This window comes from Somniosus microcephalus, chromosome 3, assembly GCF_052327205.1.
Source record: "Somniosus microcephalus isolate GS21.2 chromosome 3, FLI_Smic_1.0, whole genome shotgun sequence".
Lineage (NCBI taxonomy): Eukaryota > Metazoa > Chordata > Chondrichthyes > Squaliformes > Somniosidae > Somniosus > Somniosus microcephalus.
Genome location: NC_140989.1, coordinates 319,370,292 through 319,388,338, shown reverse-complemented (window position 1 = coordinate 319,388,338; position 18,047 = coordinate 319,370,292). Strand labels below are relative to the sequence as shown.

The 18,047-nt window shown below is 43.6% G+C and overlaps 1 protein-coding gene across 3 annotated transcripts in view; it reads right to left on the bottom strand.

The window, feature by feature from the left end:
• The window catches only part of gpbp1l1 (GC-rich promoter binding protein 1-like 1), a 119,391-nt gene that overhangs the window by 20,832 nt on the left and 80,512 nt on the right, over nucleotides 1-18,047 (bottom strand). For all 3 annotated transcript variants that reach the window (XM_085983031.1, XM_085983030.1, XM_085983032.1), the window contains 3 exons: nucleotides 17,901-17,973; nucleotides 13,005-13,192; nucleotides 6,955-7,098 (listed from right to left, as the gene is read on the bottom strand). In XM_085983031.1, coding sequence (XP_085839157.1) covers nucleotides 6,955-7,098; nucleotides 13,005-13,192; nucleotides 17,901-17,973 — 405 coding nt within the window. The remainder of the gene's footprint in view (nucleotides 1-6,954; nucleotides 7,099-13,004; nucleotides 13,193-17,900; nucleotides 17,974-18,047) is intronic.

The following is an 18,047-nucleotide window of genomic DNA, read 5'->3' as shown; positions in this document are numbered from 1 at the left end:
CCTGCTGTACATGGTCCATGCCTCTGAAGCATACAGGAGGGCGGGAATCACTACTGTTCTGTAGACCATGGGCTTGGTGCCAGGTTTGAGGTCCTGGTCTGCAAACACGCTCTTCCTCAGGCGACCAAAGGCTGCACTGGTACACCGAAGGCAGTGTTGGACTTAGTCATCGGCGTTTGCCCTTGTTGACAGTAGGCTCCAGAGGTATGGAAAGTGGTCCACGTTGTCCAAGGCCTCGTCGTGGATTTTGATAATCGGGGGGGGGGGGGGGGGGGCAGTGCTGTGTGGCGGGGGCAGGTTGGTAGAGGACCTTTGTCTTATGGATGTTTAGTGCAAGGCCCATGCTCTCATACACTTCGGTGAAGGTGTTGACGATGGTTTGGAGTTCGACCTCCAAGTGAGCGCAGACCCAAGCATCGTCTGCATACTGTAATTCGATGACAGGGGATGGGACGACCTTGGATCTGGACTGGAGGCGACGGAGATTGAACAGTTTCCCGTTTGTTCTGTAGATTAGCTCCACTCCAGTGGGGAGCTTACGGAGGGTGAGATGGTGCATTGCAGCAAGGAAGATCGAGAAGAGCGTTGGTGCTATGACACAGCCTTGCTTGACCCCGGACCGTACATGAATTGGGTCTGTGGTGGATCCGTTGGTCCCGTCATGGCGCGGGTGATGCGGACGTCCTTGAGATCCCTCGCTCGGACGATGACGTAGTCCAGCAGCTGCCAGTGCTTGGAGCGAGGGTGTTGCCATGAAGCCTTATACTTGTCTCTCTGACAGAACAAGGTGTTAGTTATGACAAGGCCATGTTCTAAGCATTTTGTCAGGAGGGGGGTACCGTTGCAGTTGGCTTTCCCAACCCCCTCTCTGCCAATCACACCTCCCCAGAGGTATGTGTCCTTTCCAACTCTGGTGTTAAAGTCGCCAAGGAGGATCAGCTTGTCGCCCGTTGGGACTCGGGACAGGGATTGTTCGAGGTTGGAGTAGAATTCCTCTTTAGTCTCGTCTGTGGCTTCCGCACTGATGACCGTAGCGCATTGGTTCTGGGCTAGGGTGAGCCGAAGAGTCATGAGGCGTTCATTTATTCCGCAAGGAGAGTCTGAGACACTCATTTTTTATGGCGAAGCCTACCCCCATGGAGGCGGTGTTCTTCAGGTTTGCCTTTCCAGCAGAAGGTGCAACAGTTGCAGTTTTGGTCGCCTTATCTGAGGAAGGATGTTCTTGCCATGGAGGGAGTGCAGCGAAGATTCACCAGACTGATACCTGGGATGGCAGGAATGACATATGAAGAGAGATTGGGTCAATTGGGCTTGTATTCGCTAGAGTTTAGAAGAATGAGAGGGGATCTCATTGAAACTTATAAAATTCTAACAGGACTAGGCAGACTAGATGCAGGAAGGATGTTCCCGATGGCGGGGGAGTCCAGAACCAGGGGTCACAGTCTAAGGATAAGGGGTAAGCCATTTAGGACTGAGATGAGGAGGAAAGTGGTGAACCTGTGGAATTCTCTACCACAGAAGGCCGTTGAGGCCAATTCATTAAATATATTCAAGAAGGAGTTGGATATATTTCTTAAGGCTAAAGGGATCAAGGGATATGGGGAGAAAGCAGGGACAGGGTACTGAATTTGGATGATCAGCCATGATCTCATTAAATGGCGGAACAGGCTCGAGGGGCCGAATGGCCTACCCCTGCTCCTATCTTCAAAAAAAAGCCCACCACCTTGCTCCTTGAGCTGGCCTTCCCCTGCCCGCTGGGTCTCGCTTAGGGCGGCAATGTCTATGTCAAAACGTCTGAGCTCCCAGGCACCGATAGCAGTATGGCGTTCCGGTGTGTCGCTGTTGGGGTTGTCCATGAGGGTCCTGACGTTCCAGGTCCCGAACTTCATTTTTTAAAGGGTGGAAGATGCCCGTGTGTGAATTCTTTTATCGTGGGGTGGCCGTTGCACACCAGCTACCACATGGGCTTGACAGAGCAAGGACTTGGTCCAATGGCAAGGGGATCCAAGACAATTGGAGACCAGGCTCTGCTACATCAGCCTAGCGCACACACACACACAAACATACTCCTACTGTCCTCCTCCCTCCTTCCCGCAGGTCCTCTCTGCCTGGGTTTCATAGGATGCAGTGTGATCCTCCCGACCTCGCTGTTGGCCCGTGCTGCACCTTCCCTGGGTTCCGATCCCGCTGCGCCACTCCTGGGCCTCGACCTCGCTGCTGGGCTCGTCCTCACTCCTGGGCCCCGTCCATGCCCCTGGGTCCCGTCCTCGCTGTTCCTCCCGTCCCTGCTCCTGGGCCTCGACCTCGCTGCTTCTCCTGTTCCTGCTCCTCGTCCTCGCTCCTGGGTCCCGACCTCGCTCCTAACTGCCCTGTATGGTGGTTGTCATAAATCGCAACTTCTATAAGAAGTACTACTGAATGGCCAGCTGAGGGCGCCGCCCGAGGAGTATAAATACTCGGGCGTGGGCCCACCTTGGCCAGAGACAGTCTGGAAACAGGAAGTTAGTGACTACTAACCAGACCTCCATGTTTTGTTCCAAGTCGATTAAAGCCTTGCTTTATGTACAACCAAGTGCGTAGCGAGTCTTTATTACGTCAGTGGTATAGTGGTTATGTCAAAACACATATGCATAGCACCACATAGAGTTGTAAAATGCAAGTCTGATCCTTTGCTCAGTTTCTGATCTAAACGATGGGAAAGCATCCAGCATTGCGCTGCTCTCACACACCTCCTTGCAGTGAGCTCAAGAGCTGTACTTGCAAAAATCCGAGAACAGCTTGGAATGCTGCTCTGCTGGCCACAAGGAGGCACCAGAGTGGAAGTAAGGGAACAAAAGGATAACAGTCAAAAACATGTTATACGATCCTTGTACATTTCTAATGTAAATGAATGCAGTGTCACGTTACTACAAACTTGTCATAGCTTGGCAGATTGCTAAAATAACAGAAGTCATACAATATGACAGTAGATGACAATATAATTTATCATATAAATATCCTAAATCAGCTAAATGAGTAACTTTAACTGAAATTAATGTACACTGAAATTGTGTCCATTCCACTCATTTATAGCAGTAGGGTTTGTCCCAAGTTGGTAATTATTTCCATTAAATAATAAAGCAGAAAACTATGGCTGCATATTATATATTTTTTCCTGACATCTATTTGAAATCTCCACTCTATGCACTGAACATCTAAACGCACTTTATTCACAGATTTTTATTTTTATAACACACTGCTAGTTGACTTTCCTGAGCAAGTCACTAGCATGGTAGAAAAAGGAGCGTTTGTGCACGTTACCTATATGGACTTCCAGAAGGCATTTGATAAGGTTCCGCACAAGAGATTATTTGCTAACATTAAGAATGCATGGAATTGGAGGGAACCTTGCAATGTGGGTTGGTAAGGATAAAGGGTTAACTCTCTAATTGGTTAGATGTGACAAGTGATGTTACCGAGGGATCTGTATTGGTGTCTCAAGTTTTTCACTATATATATTAATAACTTGGATGAAGAAGAGTGTTGCATATCCAAGTTTGCAGATGACACTACGTCAGGAGGCATAGTAGATTGTGTGGATGTAAGCTGGTAGTTACAAGGAGGTGTAGACAGACTAAGTGAATGGGCAAAACTAATGGCAGATGGAGTTCAATATGGGGAAGTATGAGATTATCCACTTTGGATCCAAGAAAGACAAATCGGAATTCTTTCTTAATGATGACAGACTAGGAGCTGTGAAGGAGCAATGGGATTTAGGCTCCATATACAAAGGGTAATCTAAAAGGCTACTGGAATGCTGTCCTTTATCTCAAGGGGGTTGGAACACAAAAGTGAGGAAGTGATGCTTGATGCTTAAGTTATCCGGAGAGCTGCATTCAGTTTTGGGCACCGAAGCTATTGGCCTTGGAAGGGGTACAGTGCAGCTTCGCCAGAACTATACCAAAGCTTAAAGAGTTAAATTATGATGACATGTTGCATAAACTTGGCTTGTATTGTAGGATTTGGCCGGTGCCAACATCATTGGGTGCATATGCCTGAAGGATCTTTGGATTTTTAAAATGGATATGTACCCTTTTAAAATGGAAACATACTTGGGCTGCGTTTCAAAATAGAGTTTGGACTTTTGGGGGGAAAAATTCAGTTGTTTGCGCCTCCCGTTAGCGCCTTAAGAGGGTGCTAATGGGGCGCAAAGCAACTAGCGCCCGTGCGTGGCGATGTTTGCGCCGCTCGCGAAATTAACTAGACATTTTGCAGCGGCGCTAAACACTACCGCCACGATCTCCTGCGCTGGCAGATTGTGACATCAGTCGAGTGCGCAACGCCCCGTTAGCGCCCCAGACCGGATATTGAGTGGCGCCCCCTGCCTTACCGCCTGCCGCTAGCAACGACAGGTTGAGGGGAGCGTTATGCTGTCAGAAAGGGACTAGGGGAGCGCTATTTAAAGGCGACCGCTTCCTGCCTTTTTTTGTCAGTGACATTTTTGCACCACGCATTCTGAGAGAGAGAGAGACACACTTCTGGAGAGATTCAACGCTGTGTGAAGGAGTTTTGAGTACTGAGCAGCACTTTGCAGGTTTATTTTGATTTGCCCTTCCTTGCTTCGCCAGCGCTCTGAGGTAGCGCCTTGCTCCTCGGCCTTTGTGCCTTAAGACAGTTGTGAAGCGCCTGATTTAGCGCTCCAATCATCTCCAGGGGCGATAAAAGCCAAGTTTGCTGTCGGAGGCGATAATTAGCGCCAGGCGCTAAACTTTGCACACAGCCGATAATGGCGCCCCCAAACGGGGCGATACTGAATTTTTCCCCTTGGACTTTAAAAAGGGGACTGACTTTTGGTTTCTGTGAAGACAGCAGGAACTGTCTGTCTTATGGGTTGCCATGGGACCAGTCTCAACACGGACGCCATGAAAGGCAGGGGCCTTTTCATTTCGAATTTGTGTGATTTGTGGAAAAACACCTTTTGTCCATGGAGACGAGATGTCTGGATGGACAATGAGGTTTGCAGGCCAAAAGTAACACCTCTGGACTCTTTCAATGAAGGAGCAGTCAAGAACTTAACAGTTAGCACTTCGAGAACTGCTCATCTACAGTAATGGCCTACCATTGTTTTCATCAAGATGACCAATCCAGGACAGAGACGTCACCAGGAAGACCAACTAGTGTCTCTGTGACCATGGTAACCAGGAATCGCCCAACCAGCTTGGTGTATTATACGGGGTATAAATATGCTGAACTTTGGGAATTCAGTGCTTGCTTTTCTCGACCATCTGGAACGGGGTTCTCTGCGTAGCTACGCGTCCATCAACTCTCCAGGAACGCCTGAAGTGAGTGCCTCGCCATACCGCCTGAACGTAACTCTCTAGGCCTCATCGCATGCCTCTGTTCGGCATGGTTTTGCCTCTGGAGTCGAACGGCCCTGGGACCGTGTGAATCAATGACAAGGGCTGGTAATTATATCCAGCATACACCTCTAGAAATCCCCAGGACCGCCCGCGTGATTGGCTGCTGAGGAACTGCAAGTGTCCAAGACGCAGGCTAACACGTGTGTGTGTGTGTGTGTGTGTGAGAGAGAGAGTGTGAGTGAGGGGGCTTCCAAGTGTGGGTTCTGACCAAACCGGGAGAGGGGTTTAGTTAGAAGGGTTTTTTCCATTATCTAGGTTTAGATTCTGGGAAGGGGTTGGTTCGGCGTAACCAACAGGGTGGGTATTTTAGTCTAAGGTTATAAGCTAGTGTCCACGGTCACCTACTCGTTATGCCGTAAGTGAGAGTAGGGGTTGTCATTTTGAGAGTGTAATAAAAGGAATCGATCTTTGACCAACCTGAACCGTTTTGTTTCATCTGAGTCAATTATAATCTATCCACAGTAACTCCTTGGGTCCGAACTTGGGAGTTGTGGGGCTTGTGGTTCGCGGTATAATTCGGAAGACCAACCGGGTGGCATCCGGTCACGGCTGGGTTACACAGTAATCCCGCTGGGGACGCTGCACATCGGGCTAAGGAGAAGACCTATCTGGCCTTGGTCTCTCTCTCTCGGTGTGGGATTACCCGCTAATCGACGGGCTAGGCAGGGACTATTGGCAATAGCTCCTGCCGTCCAAGGGAAACAACCCAAATTGGGGAGTTTTTGATGCATGGGTCGACTCAAGGGAGAGTCATAGAAACACGGGGCACGCAAAAACATCCTACAGTATTCCCTTGAGTTTAGAAGGTTGAGAGGTGATCTCATTTAGGTATTTAAAATGAATAAGGATTCGATAGGGTAGATACAGAGAATCTATTTCCTCTGATTCCAACCCCTGGTGGAGGAATTGAGAACAAGAGGGCATAATCTTTAAATTTTAGCTAGCGTATTTAGGAGTAAAATCAGGAAACACTTTTTCACACAAAGGGTAACTGAAATCTGGAACTCGCTAGGATGCTGGGTCAATTGAAATTTTCAAGACTGAGATAGATTTTTGTTAGGTAAGGGTATCAAGGGATATGGAACAACAGCATGTAAATGGAGTTGAGGTATAGATCAGACATGATCTAATTGAATGGCAGAACAAGCTCAAGGGGCTGAATAGCTCTACTCCTGTTCCTATGTTCCCTGAATATGAAGATATTGACAAAGAGAGCAAAATGTAGTACAACAGTACCTTAAACACAGAATGATTTTTAGACGAGCACTTCCCCTTTCAGAATGTGCACTGAAAGCAATACCAAAGCAAGCTCCCAACGTTTCACATTATGGGCAAAACTGTGCTCTTATGGAGTATGTTAAAAAATGTACAACAAACAAAAACAAAAAAATAAGCAAGGGCTATAGATCATTGCTGCATATTGAAGTGCTTTGGGATCTCATGCAGACTGGCAATTCCAAAATAAAATTCAGATCAGGTTTCAATTAGGTCATGAAGGAGATAAATGGTAATACCATACAGTACTAATTAAAATTCAGTTGCATTATGATCATACCTCTTTTGGAGAGATGTGACAAGAACTACTAATGAACTGTACTGAAGGTTTGATCATCGCAATAGGACTCGTAAATGCTGAATCTTGGCCAGGAAAAAGTAAGCCAGGCTTGTTCTCCCTTCCAGTAGATTTCCACAGACCTGGCTACATTTGAAAACATATGGGGAGAAAAAAAAAACATGCTATTAATTTTTTTTGAGTACAAGATTACTTAAACTTTGAGGACTTGAAGGAGTCTCAGAATCAGCAAGATCTTTAAGAACCATGAGCAAACTGATGGACTACAAAAGTGAGTTAGGGGATTCATTTGGGCCTCAAGTGCGTTTTACTGTCTATTCTTAATATAGACACACAGAACCTGTAGGATTTTTACATCATTTTTGTTTATTCAAACTATACTACAAAAAAGATGTTCAAATCAGATTCACCATAAAATAGTCAGCACTCTAACCACTACAATGGTTTAACTATGCAGGATAGGTGAAAATATGATGAGAAACTTTAGCATTTATTTGTTTATCCGTCTCTGGCAGTACATTTGGGTCTACAGCATGAATATCTGCTTTCCAACAGAGAGGAGAGGGGAAAAAACTAGCTAGAGTATCTAGCTTTTGCTTCTGTTTTGCACCTTTACTCAAGAGTTAAAGCCCAGAAATTACCACTGATATTACTGTACAACACATGCGTATAACATTCTTTTGTCCAGTATTTCAAGGAAGCAGTTAGTTTATTTAAAATAATCTTAAAATAGGATAACACCCCAGCTAAAATAAACGGTGGCATAGTGGTTAGCACTGTTGCCTCACAGCGCCAGGGACCCGGGTTCAAATCCGGCCTCGGGCGACTGTCTGTGTGGAGTTTGCACATTCTCCCCGTGTCTGCGTGGGTTTTCTCCGGGTGCTCCGGTTTCCTCCCACAGTCCAAAGATGTGCGGGTTAGGTTGATTTGGCTATGATAAAATTGACCCTTAGTGTTAGGGGATTAAATACGTGGGGTTACGGGGATAGGGTGAGATATGTGTCGGTGCAGGCTCGATGGGCCGAAATGGCCTCTATCTGCACTGTGGGGATTCTGTGATTCTGTGAATGCTATACAAGTGCATTAAGTATTCATCCCCTAAGATTACAAGCGGTATTTCTGGCACCAGATGGCGTATACCTAGAAACTACAATCAAATGAGAGGAAATGGGTAGAGCTGTGATTAAAACATCAGGAGCTTTACAAATACAAGATCAAAATCATACTGAAACTTAAAAAGATGCAGGATAAAACCAGGCTTCTTCCTAAACAAAACCATGAGCAATATAGAAAGTGTAGTGAGGATGTGAAAAGGAAGAGTAGAAGGGGCTAAAAGGAAATGTGAAAAAAGAGTAACAGATAATATTAAAAAGGAAACGGTAAGGGTTTTGACAAGCATGTGAAAAGTAAAATAATTAAAGATAGCGGAAGACTGCTCAGAGATGAATCTCATTGCAGAGGATGCAAGTACAGGAAACTTTTGTTTAGCCGGCACCTAAATGTCCGAAATTCTCTAATAACCGGCACAATTCTCACTCCGAAAACTACAGTATACAGTCGTTTAAAAGTTTTGTTTTACTGTTAAGTAATTAAAGAGTTATGGATTACCCTCAACTGGCATTACTGTACTTAATCAAGCATCTTCCACCATCCATTTAACACAACATTCTGTAGGTGAGTACCCAATTATACTGCACATTTCGTGATTTTTTTATTTCTGTTTGTTAAAAATAGCCTCGGTAGATAACCCTCTCCGTTATCCAGAATTTTTTATCAACCGGCACCACCCCGGTCCCGTCGGTGCCGGATACCAAAGAGTTTCCTGTATAGTGGAGCCATGGTGGAGATATTAAATAAGTGTTTCATCGGTGTTTAAAAATCATGGTGCAACTGAGAATGTAAGTACAGGAAACTTTTGTGTTATCCGGAGGCTAAATGTCCAGCAAGCTCGAGCCACCGGCAAAAATCAGGAGCCGTTTTGTTAGGTTTTTTTTCTTCTCGTGGCTTTTTTTTCTCCAACAGTCAGGCTCTGCAAAGTCTCTCTGAAGTTGTTGCTAAGCGACAGAGACGCTTCCAAGGTACGGCCCACTGTTTAGAAGCTGTTGCTAAGCAACACTGTTTGTTGCCAGATACGGAGCTTAACCGTATGCTTCAACATTAACGCTGGTTTGTCCGGCAGTTTTGAGGGAACGGCAACAGCTCGGTCCCGTCGGTGCCGGATAGCACAAAGTTTCCTGTATCCTAAAGGAGAATTGGGGGGACGGCGGCAGAATCTGTTAGGAGACAACTGTAGGAAAGGATTTGGTTCTGAAAAAATTGATCAGGACTCAGTGGATAAACTATCAGGCCCTGATGGCATGCATCACAGGCTGTTGAAGAAAGTCAGCAGCTTTGAACATAATTTTCCAATATTCTTGGATGTGTAAACTGTGCTGGGTGACTGGAAGTTAGCCAATGTCACATTGTTCAATAAAGGCGAGAAGGATAAACTAAGTAGCTACAGACACGTTAGTCGACAAGTCAGTTGTGGACAAACTCTTCAAATCCAGAATTCAAGATCAAATTAGTTAGTATTTAGAAATTCAGAAGATAATAAATCACAGCCAGCGGAGATTTAATAAAGGCAAGAAATAATTGATTGTGTAAATAAAGGGAATGCAGTAGTTGTAGTTTATATAAATTTTCATGAAAGGCATTCAATAACGAGGATTGTTGCAAAAATTCAGGTACAGGTATATGGTACAAGAGGAAATGTAGCAGCATTATATAGCCGGTGTTTATACTCTGCACAAGACTCCTCCCCTCTAATTACCTCTTTCCACCATGCCCCTGTATCCCTCTATTCCCTTCTCTCTCTCGTGTGCAGCAAGCCTTCCTTTAAATGCATCAACACTATCTGCTTCAACCACTTATGTGACAGCGAGGTCCACATTCTCTGTGTAAAGAAATTTCTCCTCAATTTATTTGATCTGTTAGTGGATATAGTATATTAACGCCCCCTTGTTCTGGACTCATGGAATCAGTTCCTACACATCCACCCTATCAAACCCCTTCATAATTTTAAAGACCTCTATCAGGTCTTCTCTTTTCCAAAGAGCCCGAGCCTGCTCAATCTTTCCCGATAGTTGCATCTTCCGATAACATCCTTGTATATCTTTTCTGCACTTTCTCCAGAGCTACAATAGCCTTTTTGTAGTATGGAGATCAGAACTGCACACAGTCCTTCAAGTGTGGTCTAACCAAGGTTTAAACATGACCTCTCTGTTTTTCTACTCTATTCCTCCCCAGTACTTTGTTTGCAATCTTCATGGCATTACCAACTTGTACAACTACTTTCAATGATTTATGTACCTGTATTCCCAGATCTCTTTGTTCCTCTACCACATTTAGTTTCTTATCTTTCAAGAAAGAAGTAGCCTCCTTATTCCTCCTACCAAAATTAACCATCTCACACTTCACTATATTGAATTTCATTTGCCATTTATCCATCCACTCTGCAAGTCTGTTTATGTGTTCCTGTATTTTGGTGCAGTCCTCTATATTGTTAACTTTATCTCCCCCATTTGGTTATCATCTGAAAATTTCAACATCATACCTCCAATTTCTGAGCCAAAATCATTTACATATATGGTGAACAACAGTGGTCCCAGCAGGGATTCCTGCAGAACACCACTTCTCGCTTTCTTCCTGTCTAAGAAACTTCACTTAACTCCTACCTTCTGTTTTCTGTTTTGTATCCATCTTGCAATCCACACTTATGTGGCACCTTATCAAAGTCCATGTATACCACATTCACTGTATTGTCCTTGTCTACTCTATTATTTTTTTCCAAAGGATTCAATAAGGTTGTTTCCTTTTAAAAATTCAGGTTCACTTTTTAAAATTATATTCTCAGTCACTAGATGCTTTATTAATCTAATTTTAAAAAATTAATTCTCAGGATGCGGGCGTCAGTGGTAAGACCGGCATTTATTGCCTATCTCTAGTTGCCCTGTGAAGGTGGTGGTGGGCTTGCTTCTTGAACAACGATCCAGTTATATTCTTGATACAACCGAGGCTTGCTAGACCACCTTAAGAGAGCAGTTAAGAGTCAACCATGTTGGTATGGGACTCGAGTCACATATAGGCCAGACCGGGTGAGGTTGCCAGGTTTCCTTCCCTAAAGAACTAGTGAACCAGTTGGGTTTTTACTAGTTTGCCTAACATCCATTTTGGGGAAAATGCTCAAGGGGTACGATCAATGTTCATTCAAAGAAAGCAGAGGCCTCAGTAATCAGAATGGGTCCCTCGGGATGCCAATTGCAGTGAAAATCAAGGAAAAGCAGGCAGAGAAGAATTGTTGAAACAAATTCTCTCTTCGAATGCAATCAAGGATAAGTGTTGCAGGACAGTGTATATAATAATAGGTTAACAGCTTGGTTTAGATAAAGGGCGTCATGGGATAATTAGCTGGAGGGCTACAGTAGGGGAGGAAGTGTAGAAACAGGTGTACATTAGGAGTGACTTGGCAGAAGGTTTAGAATATTTAGTAGGCAATGAGTAAAACAGTTAAATACAGAAGTCAGTATTAATATCTGTGTATTATGATTTTTTTCTGTGTGGTACAGGCTAACACATAGTTTAGATTAGATTGTTAGAATTCTGCACGCTGAATCAAGACATGATGTGTTATAAAGTTAAGCGCAATTTAACAACTTGCATTTATATGCACCTTTAAAGGTAGTAAATCATCCAAGACACTTCACAGGAGCATTAGCAAACAAAATTTGACACCAAACTGCATAGTACAGGTCAAAGCTTGTTCAGAGAGGCAGGTTTTAAGGAGCATCTTAAAGGAGGAGAGAGAGATACAGAGGCGGAGAGGTTTAGGGAGGGCATTCCAGAGCTTAGGGCCAAGGCAACTTAAGGCACAGTCAACAATGGTTGAGCAATTAACATTTAAGAAGCATTAAAGGATTTGTGTAAAGAATTATGGCTTAATTTGGAGATGATATGTCTGAACTGGATTACTAATATCCTGGAAAATGTGGGAGTGTCTACGATTGTGTAAGTCTATCTTATCGACTGATAAAAGATGGGAGGTATTCATATTCCAGTGAGTATGAAGTATATGTGGTGCAACACTGCTACCACTGGTGTAGTCGCGCACAACACAAAAGGATCACATAGGAATTGTCCATCAGATGTATAGACACCAGTGAAGTTTAGAACAAGTAGAGTCTCAAAACTGCAAACTGCCTGGGAAGGTGCAAGCTCGTACCTCTCCGATGGGAATTCTACTCGAGTATATAGGCGTATTGCTTGCATGTTCGACTCAGTGTGTTGTCTTTAACTCAAACATGTCAGATATATCACTATTTCATGGGTTTTCAAATGTGTTAATAAAATAAAGGAGCTAGAGTACTTGGCATCATCCAACATAAAATTCAACAACTGTTCTGTGAAACTGTTCTATATTTACACTTGAAGTGCCGTAACCTACAGGGCTACGGACCAAGAGCAGGAAAGTGGGATTAGGCTGGATAGCTCTTTTTTGGCCGACAGACACGATAGGCTGTAAATTTCTATGATTTAGGTATCTGACATTCTTTCAGTTGCAATCAGAACATATACATTTAATTGCAAGAACAATTCATTTCTAGTATTTGTCCCAATGATAAACTGCACTGTTCCAGATTATAAACCCCACCCCGTATCAAATATTATTGCGGAGGTTTTTCATAATGACTGAAACAGTCTTCTAGAATAGGTTCGCATCAGTTGAAAATACAATGCCTGAACACAATTTTTAAATAAAACGAGAAACAACTGAAGCTTCTCTTAACATTCAGCAAAGTTGCCCAAATCCCAGGATGAAATCAAATCAAATTCAGAATTCACATGAAAGTGAGAATTCAAATTCACTAAATAACACCCATATCATCTAATTTCTGAATTATGTTGTTTTATTTCATGATAGCATTTATTTACACCTCACACAATAAGCATGCTATGAAAACTTTGTAAAAAAATCAAACAATGGGTTGCTATACCTTTGTGGGAGGAGCTACAGGTTTGGGTATTAGATTTTTGTAAACGCTTGGGCTTGCAGTGTTTTTGTTGCTATTTGCAAGATGGTTTCCTGAGGAAGAAAAGCTAGTTGAGAATATTGGTTCCTCTTTCAAAACTTTTTTGATGACCAGCATCTTGGAAACCGGCTGCTTGGCACTTGGAGGGTTTTCTGGGTTTAGAAGGATAAAAAGTTTTGATAAATGATTTCATCTTTCCAAATGTTCCTCAACTGTAAAATGGAAACACTTGATATAATCAACACCACATTTCTATGCTCCAGTGTAAAATCTGCGGTTCCCTTCAAGCAGAGGACATTTACTGTGGTTCATACTGGCAAATGCACAGTAGTGTTCCAAGCAAAGCTGAAGTGCAGCTAGTACATCTGCCTGAAGCAACATTATTCAATACACTTTACTCATACTGGCAGCTACAACAAAATAATAGTTTATTACCATCTCAGAAACCCAAACAAGGTTTCTAGCACAATTCTAAGATAACTGTTTCAAATCCAAAGGAAAATCAGGATCAGGTCAATCTCTCACTTCAATCCACAGGTTAGATTTAAACTCAGAGGTCATTATGAATTGAAATTCAAAAGTGTGTGTTTAGATCATTTTTTATTATTTATTGCAGAAGTTCAAATATTTGGAATCATCTTCTCCAGCAAGTGCCCAACTGTGACTTGACTTACGCATTACATTATCAAACTGAAGCAGTGAGCCTTTAAAACAATAAAAATGAACTAATTCATAGACATAATGATTTGCATTAGGTTATATAAAGTGAAAAGAGCAGTTTTGTTTGGAAAAGTAAACTGTTATTGTATAAAGACTAACGTACCATTGAGACACCTGTTTAATACCTCGTGGTCTTCATGAGTAATTAAAACACACTTATAATTTTGCCCTTTTAACTATAATGCTGTCATATTACCATCATTTCCTTCTCAGCCATGAGAATCACAACCTTCTGTCACAGACCTCTCCAATAGGAATTGATCCTGTCAAGTTTATCAGCTCTTCATTTCTCTCCTAAGAGACTGCTCTGCTGATGCAGAAGTGCTCAAAATTGAGTGGGAATAGGCAAAACCCATCTACTGAGGGCAAGAACCAATGCCTGGTTCAAATCAAGTTTTATAAATAGAAGTCCAGCATACTGATACTGGACACAACAGGCTGCGCATAACTAATTTTGAATCCTTCCAATAGCTTAGTGGTTACTGAGCCACATTGACGAGACGATCAATTCCCTGTCTATGTTCAGGTATCTGAATTCAGCTAGGGTGAGATACTACTATTGGCTACAATTGGGAAGAGAAGGGGCTTGCCACTCCTAAACAATGTCCCCTGTCGGGAAGGGCTATACATGTAGGTGTTGGGTGAAGACAGGTTGAACTTGGCTGCAATCACCTTCAAGGTTGAATCTGCACAATATCTAGGTCATTTGTATTGACCAGGGATCAAACAAGAAACTCTTGTTGTTATATTTCAGCTTACTGCTTATATCACGTGCTCTCCTCAACTTCAGAAGGTGGTAAAATAAACAGTTCACTAAACCATGGCTTCAGCTATAAACTGTCAAACATTTATTAAATTGTAAATGGATAAGTGAACAGGAACAATGGTAGTGTAGATTTATAGTAGTTAAAAGTTCTCTGATTATTACCCTTTGCATGACAGTTTTCTTCTCACTGTCCATAAAATTTCTCTATGGCCTATTTATCTCTTAATAATGGCTTCAGTAAGACTACCCAACGTCTACAAGTTAGGCTCAGAAATATTTTTCAAAGAAAAAAATGACCAGGCCAAAAGAAATTGAAATATGTGTCAAACATATATAGAAGCAATCTTAAATGCTGCTACAGGTACAACCCCGGCAATCCGGCACCCTCGGGACCAGGCCGGTGCCGGACCACTGAAAATTCCGAACCACTGAAGGGTTCCTTGTACTGAAACCAAAATTCGAGGGGGAAGTGCAACGAGGGCTTTCTGGAGGCCGAGCTGGTTGCAGTACTGGAAGTGCTTACAAGTGGAATAGACACTTCGCCATGCAGTCAGAGCATAATTAAACCCAATGGCCTAGAAATTGTCTATAGCCCCGTTTGGGGCGCCAGCTTCGCCAGGGCGCTAAAAGTAACACCCCAGAAGCATTCGCGGCCGCCCGCCGGAAAGGGGAGGGGCCTTGTTCAGCACGATTTGGGGCCCAGCTGGGCCCCCGAGGATCGTGAGTGCCGGCAAAAGAGCCCGGCACCGAGGAGAAGTGCCGGGCTCTTGGAACGCAGCTGGCACTCCGCCGGTTTCAATTTGTGCCGGCCCACTGAAGGTGCCGGACCGTCGGGTGCCGGATTACCGGTGTTGTACCTGTATTTGAATTGTTCTACCTCAGGTACCTGATCAGACAAAACATCTACAATCGGCATCAAAACAAGCTGGGCCAGTTTTTGAATGTATACTTGGCCTTTAACCCCATGCAAGAAATGACAGAAAGACACCATCATAATACATTATAGACAAAAATGCTTCATTTTTTTCCCCATAGCATGCGCTTTGCCTTAATCAAACAAAGTTCCTATTAGCAATATCTTTGTTTTTGGAGCAATAAATGGAGCATTTGAGCTTAATTGTCCAATACCGCCATTATTCTCCAACTTGTAGTCTTTCAGGACACTAGAAGAGGCAGGTGACTTCCCTTTTAAATTACTGATCGCAGTCAAGGCAGTAGCCTCTACAGCAGAGATGTCCAACATATGGCCTGTGGGCCAGATCCAGTCTGCGGAACAATTTCATCCAGCCACATGTGCTGTGTTTACAGTTGCCGAGTCTCCTAGAATGAGGCAGGTATCTCTTGGGCATCGCTTCTCACAGCCCAGGACGGCTGCGCATTTTAAATTTTGCGCCACAATCGCTGGCCCCCCACCCCACCTCCATGACGTCACCCTCCTGCCAATACAGAGAGTTGGCACTCATTTAGATGTGACCAGAAACTGTGGAGGAAGAGACGGAGCAGGGAGAGGTGTGAGCTGGGCTGGCATGGACTGGACGAGGATGAACAGAGACAAGGGAACAGGAGATGGGGGTGGCAGATTGGGACTCGGGACAAGGGGTGGTAAGAAGGAGAGTGACATGGGACTGGGGGTTCGGGGAGAAAGGAGGACTGGCAAATAGGGATAAGGAGTTGAGGACTTGGGTGGGTGAGCGATTGGGAAATGGGGATTGAGGGGTTTGGGACTTGGGAAGGGGAGAAAGAGAGGGGATTGGGGTAGGATGCAGCAAGCGTGGGTCCCAGCATTTGCTGCAAAGCCAGGAGCAGCAGCAGCAACATGGCGAGTGGCAGCGGCACTGTAAGAGGAGCAGTGAAACCTGGGGGCTTTATTGCAGGTAAATAGTGAAAGATCGTTTCCACTGGTGGGCTCCAAGCTTCAACCGCTGCCATTCGCACCGCACTGGGAGAGGTGGCGACGAGCGCGCAACACAGCTCCTTCTCTCAGGACAACAAACCCAAAAATCAACCCTGGGCCCGACGACCCCATCTCACCTGTTGGCTCCTCGCTCGGGATTTTGCAGAGTTTGAGGCCGGAGCTGCAGCCCGAGCTTCAATTAGCAGCAAGGGGAACAGCTGGACAATGAAATTTGAAGGTTAGACCGGCTGTCCTGGTGGCAAGGATTATTCATCTAAATTATTTGAATACCATATTTGTAATCATTTTTTGAAGAGAGCATATTTTTATGTTTTTAAATGCCTGGAACAATAAGGAGATATTTTTTCCAAAATGTACTGTGGTGAAACGATTTGTTGTTCATTTCTCGTGTACGTCAATCCCGCGTAGCTTACTTAGAAAGGCAAATTTAGCCTCGGTTCTGCATTGTTGTCTTGTTAGGTCAATGTGTAAATTGTTTTCGGAATAGTTGATAAAAATCTAGCGTCAACAGTACAGTATATAGCAAGGTATTGTACAGTATGACATTAACAGCACACTGTACTCCTAGGCATTTCCCTTTTTATGTTTGATTTGGAAAAGTAGGAAAAGGTGAGTTTGTAAAGGAAGACCATCCAGAAACCTCAACAAATCATTAATATACAAAATGTTGGAGCTATACTCTAGTTTGAAAGAGAAATGCTGATTATCGGTGATTTTGTTACAACTACACAATTATGACTTCATGACTGTGGTGTAGGATCTGACAAAGGGCAACAGCTGAAATATGGGATGGGGGGAGGTAGCATAAAGACTGGCTGGGTGGCTAGGATTTTAATGATACAAATTCAAAAATCTTGTGTGTAATTTCTATCCCCAGTATGTCCAAATAATTAATAAACAGAAAACACTGGAAATACTCAGGTCAGACAGCATCTGTGGAGAGAAACAGAGTTAACATTTCATGTCGATGACTTTTCGTTAGAACTGGAAAAAGTTAGAGATTTAGCAGGATGCTTCATTGGTTCTAAAGTATTTTGGGACGTCCGGTGGTCATGAAAGGCGCTATATAAATGCAAGTCTTTCTTTCTCTGTTTCTCCCTCCACAGATGCTGCCTGACCTGCTGAGTATTTCCAGCATTTGCAGTTTTTATTTCAGATTTCCAGCATCCGCAGTATTTTGCTTTTGTATGTCCAAATAATGGTTGCTGAATGTGGCCCTCGCCAAGCGTCAGGCCCACCATATAAATTGAGTTTGACACCCTTGCTCGACAGCATAATTCTTTTTTGCATGAATAAACCTGCAGCTAATGTAGAGATTCAATTTCTACTGGCGACCTTGAAGAATATATAAACTCATACACATCAGTAGTTTTTTCTGTATTGTTGACATTGTTAAAAATTCCAATAAAGGTCTTTGTTGTGTCAGATGGATTTATACAAATCTCTGGCTTTTTCTTACCCCATACTCCTGCAGGTGTGCTGACGGGTCTGGTCTGGCTAGGCTGTTTTTCTGCGTCGGGATTCAGAGATGGCTGTTTAAAGAGAGTTTATCCAAGATTATTAATCAATTTATTGTTTTTTTACTGAAAGAATTCTAATGCCTTAA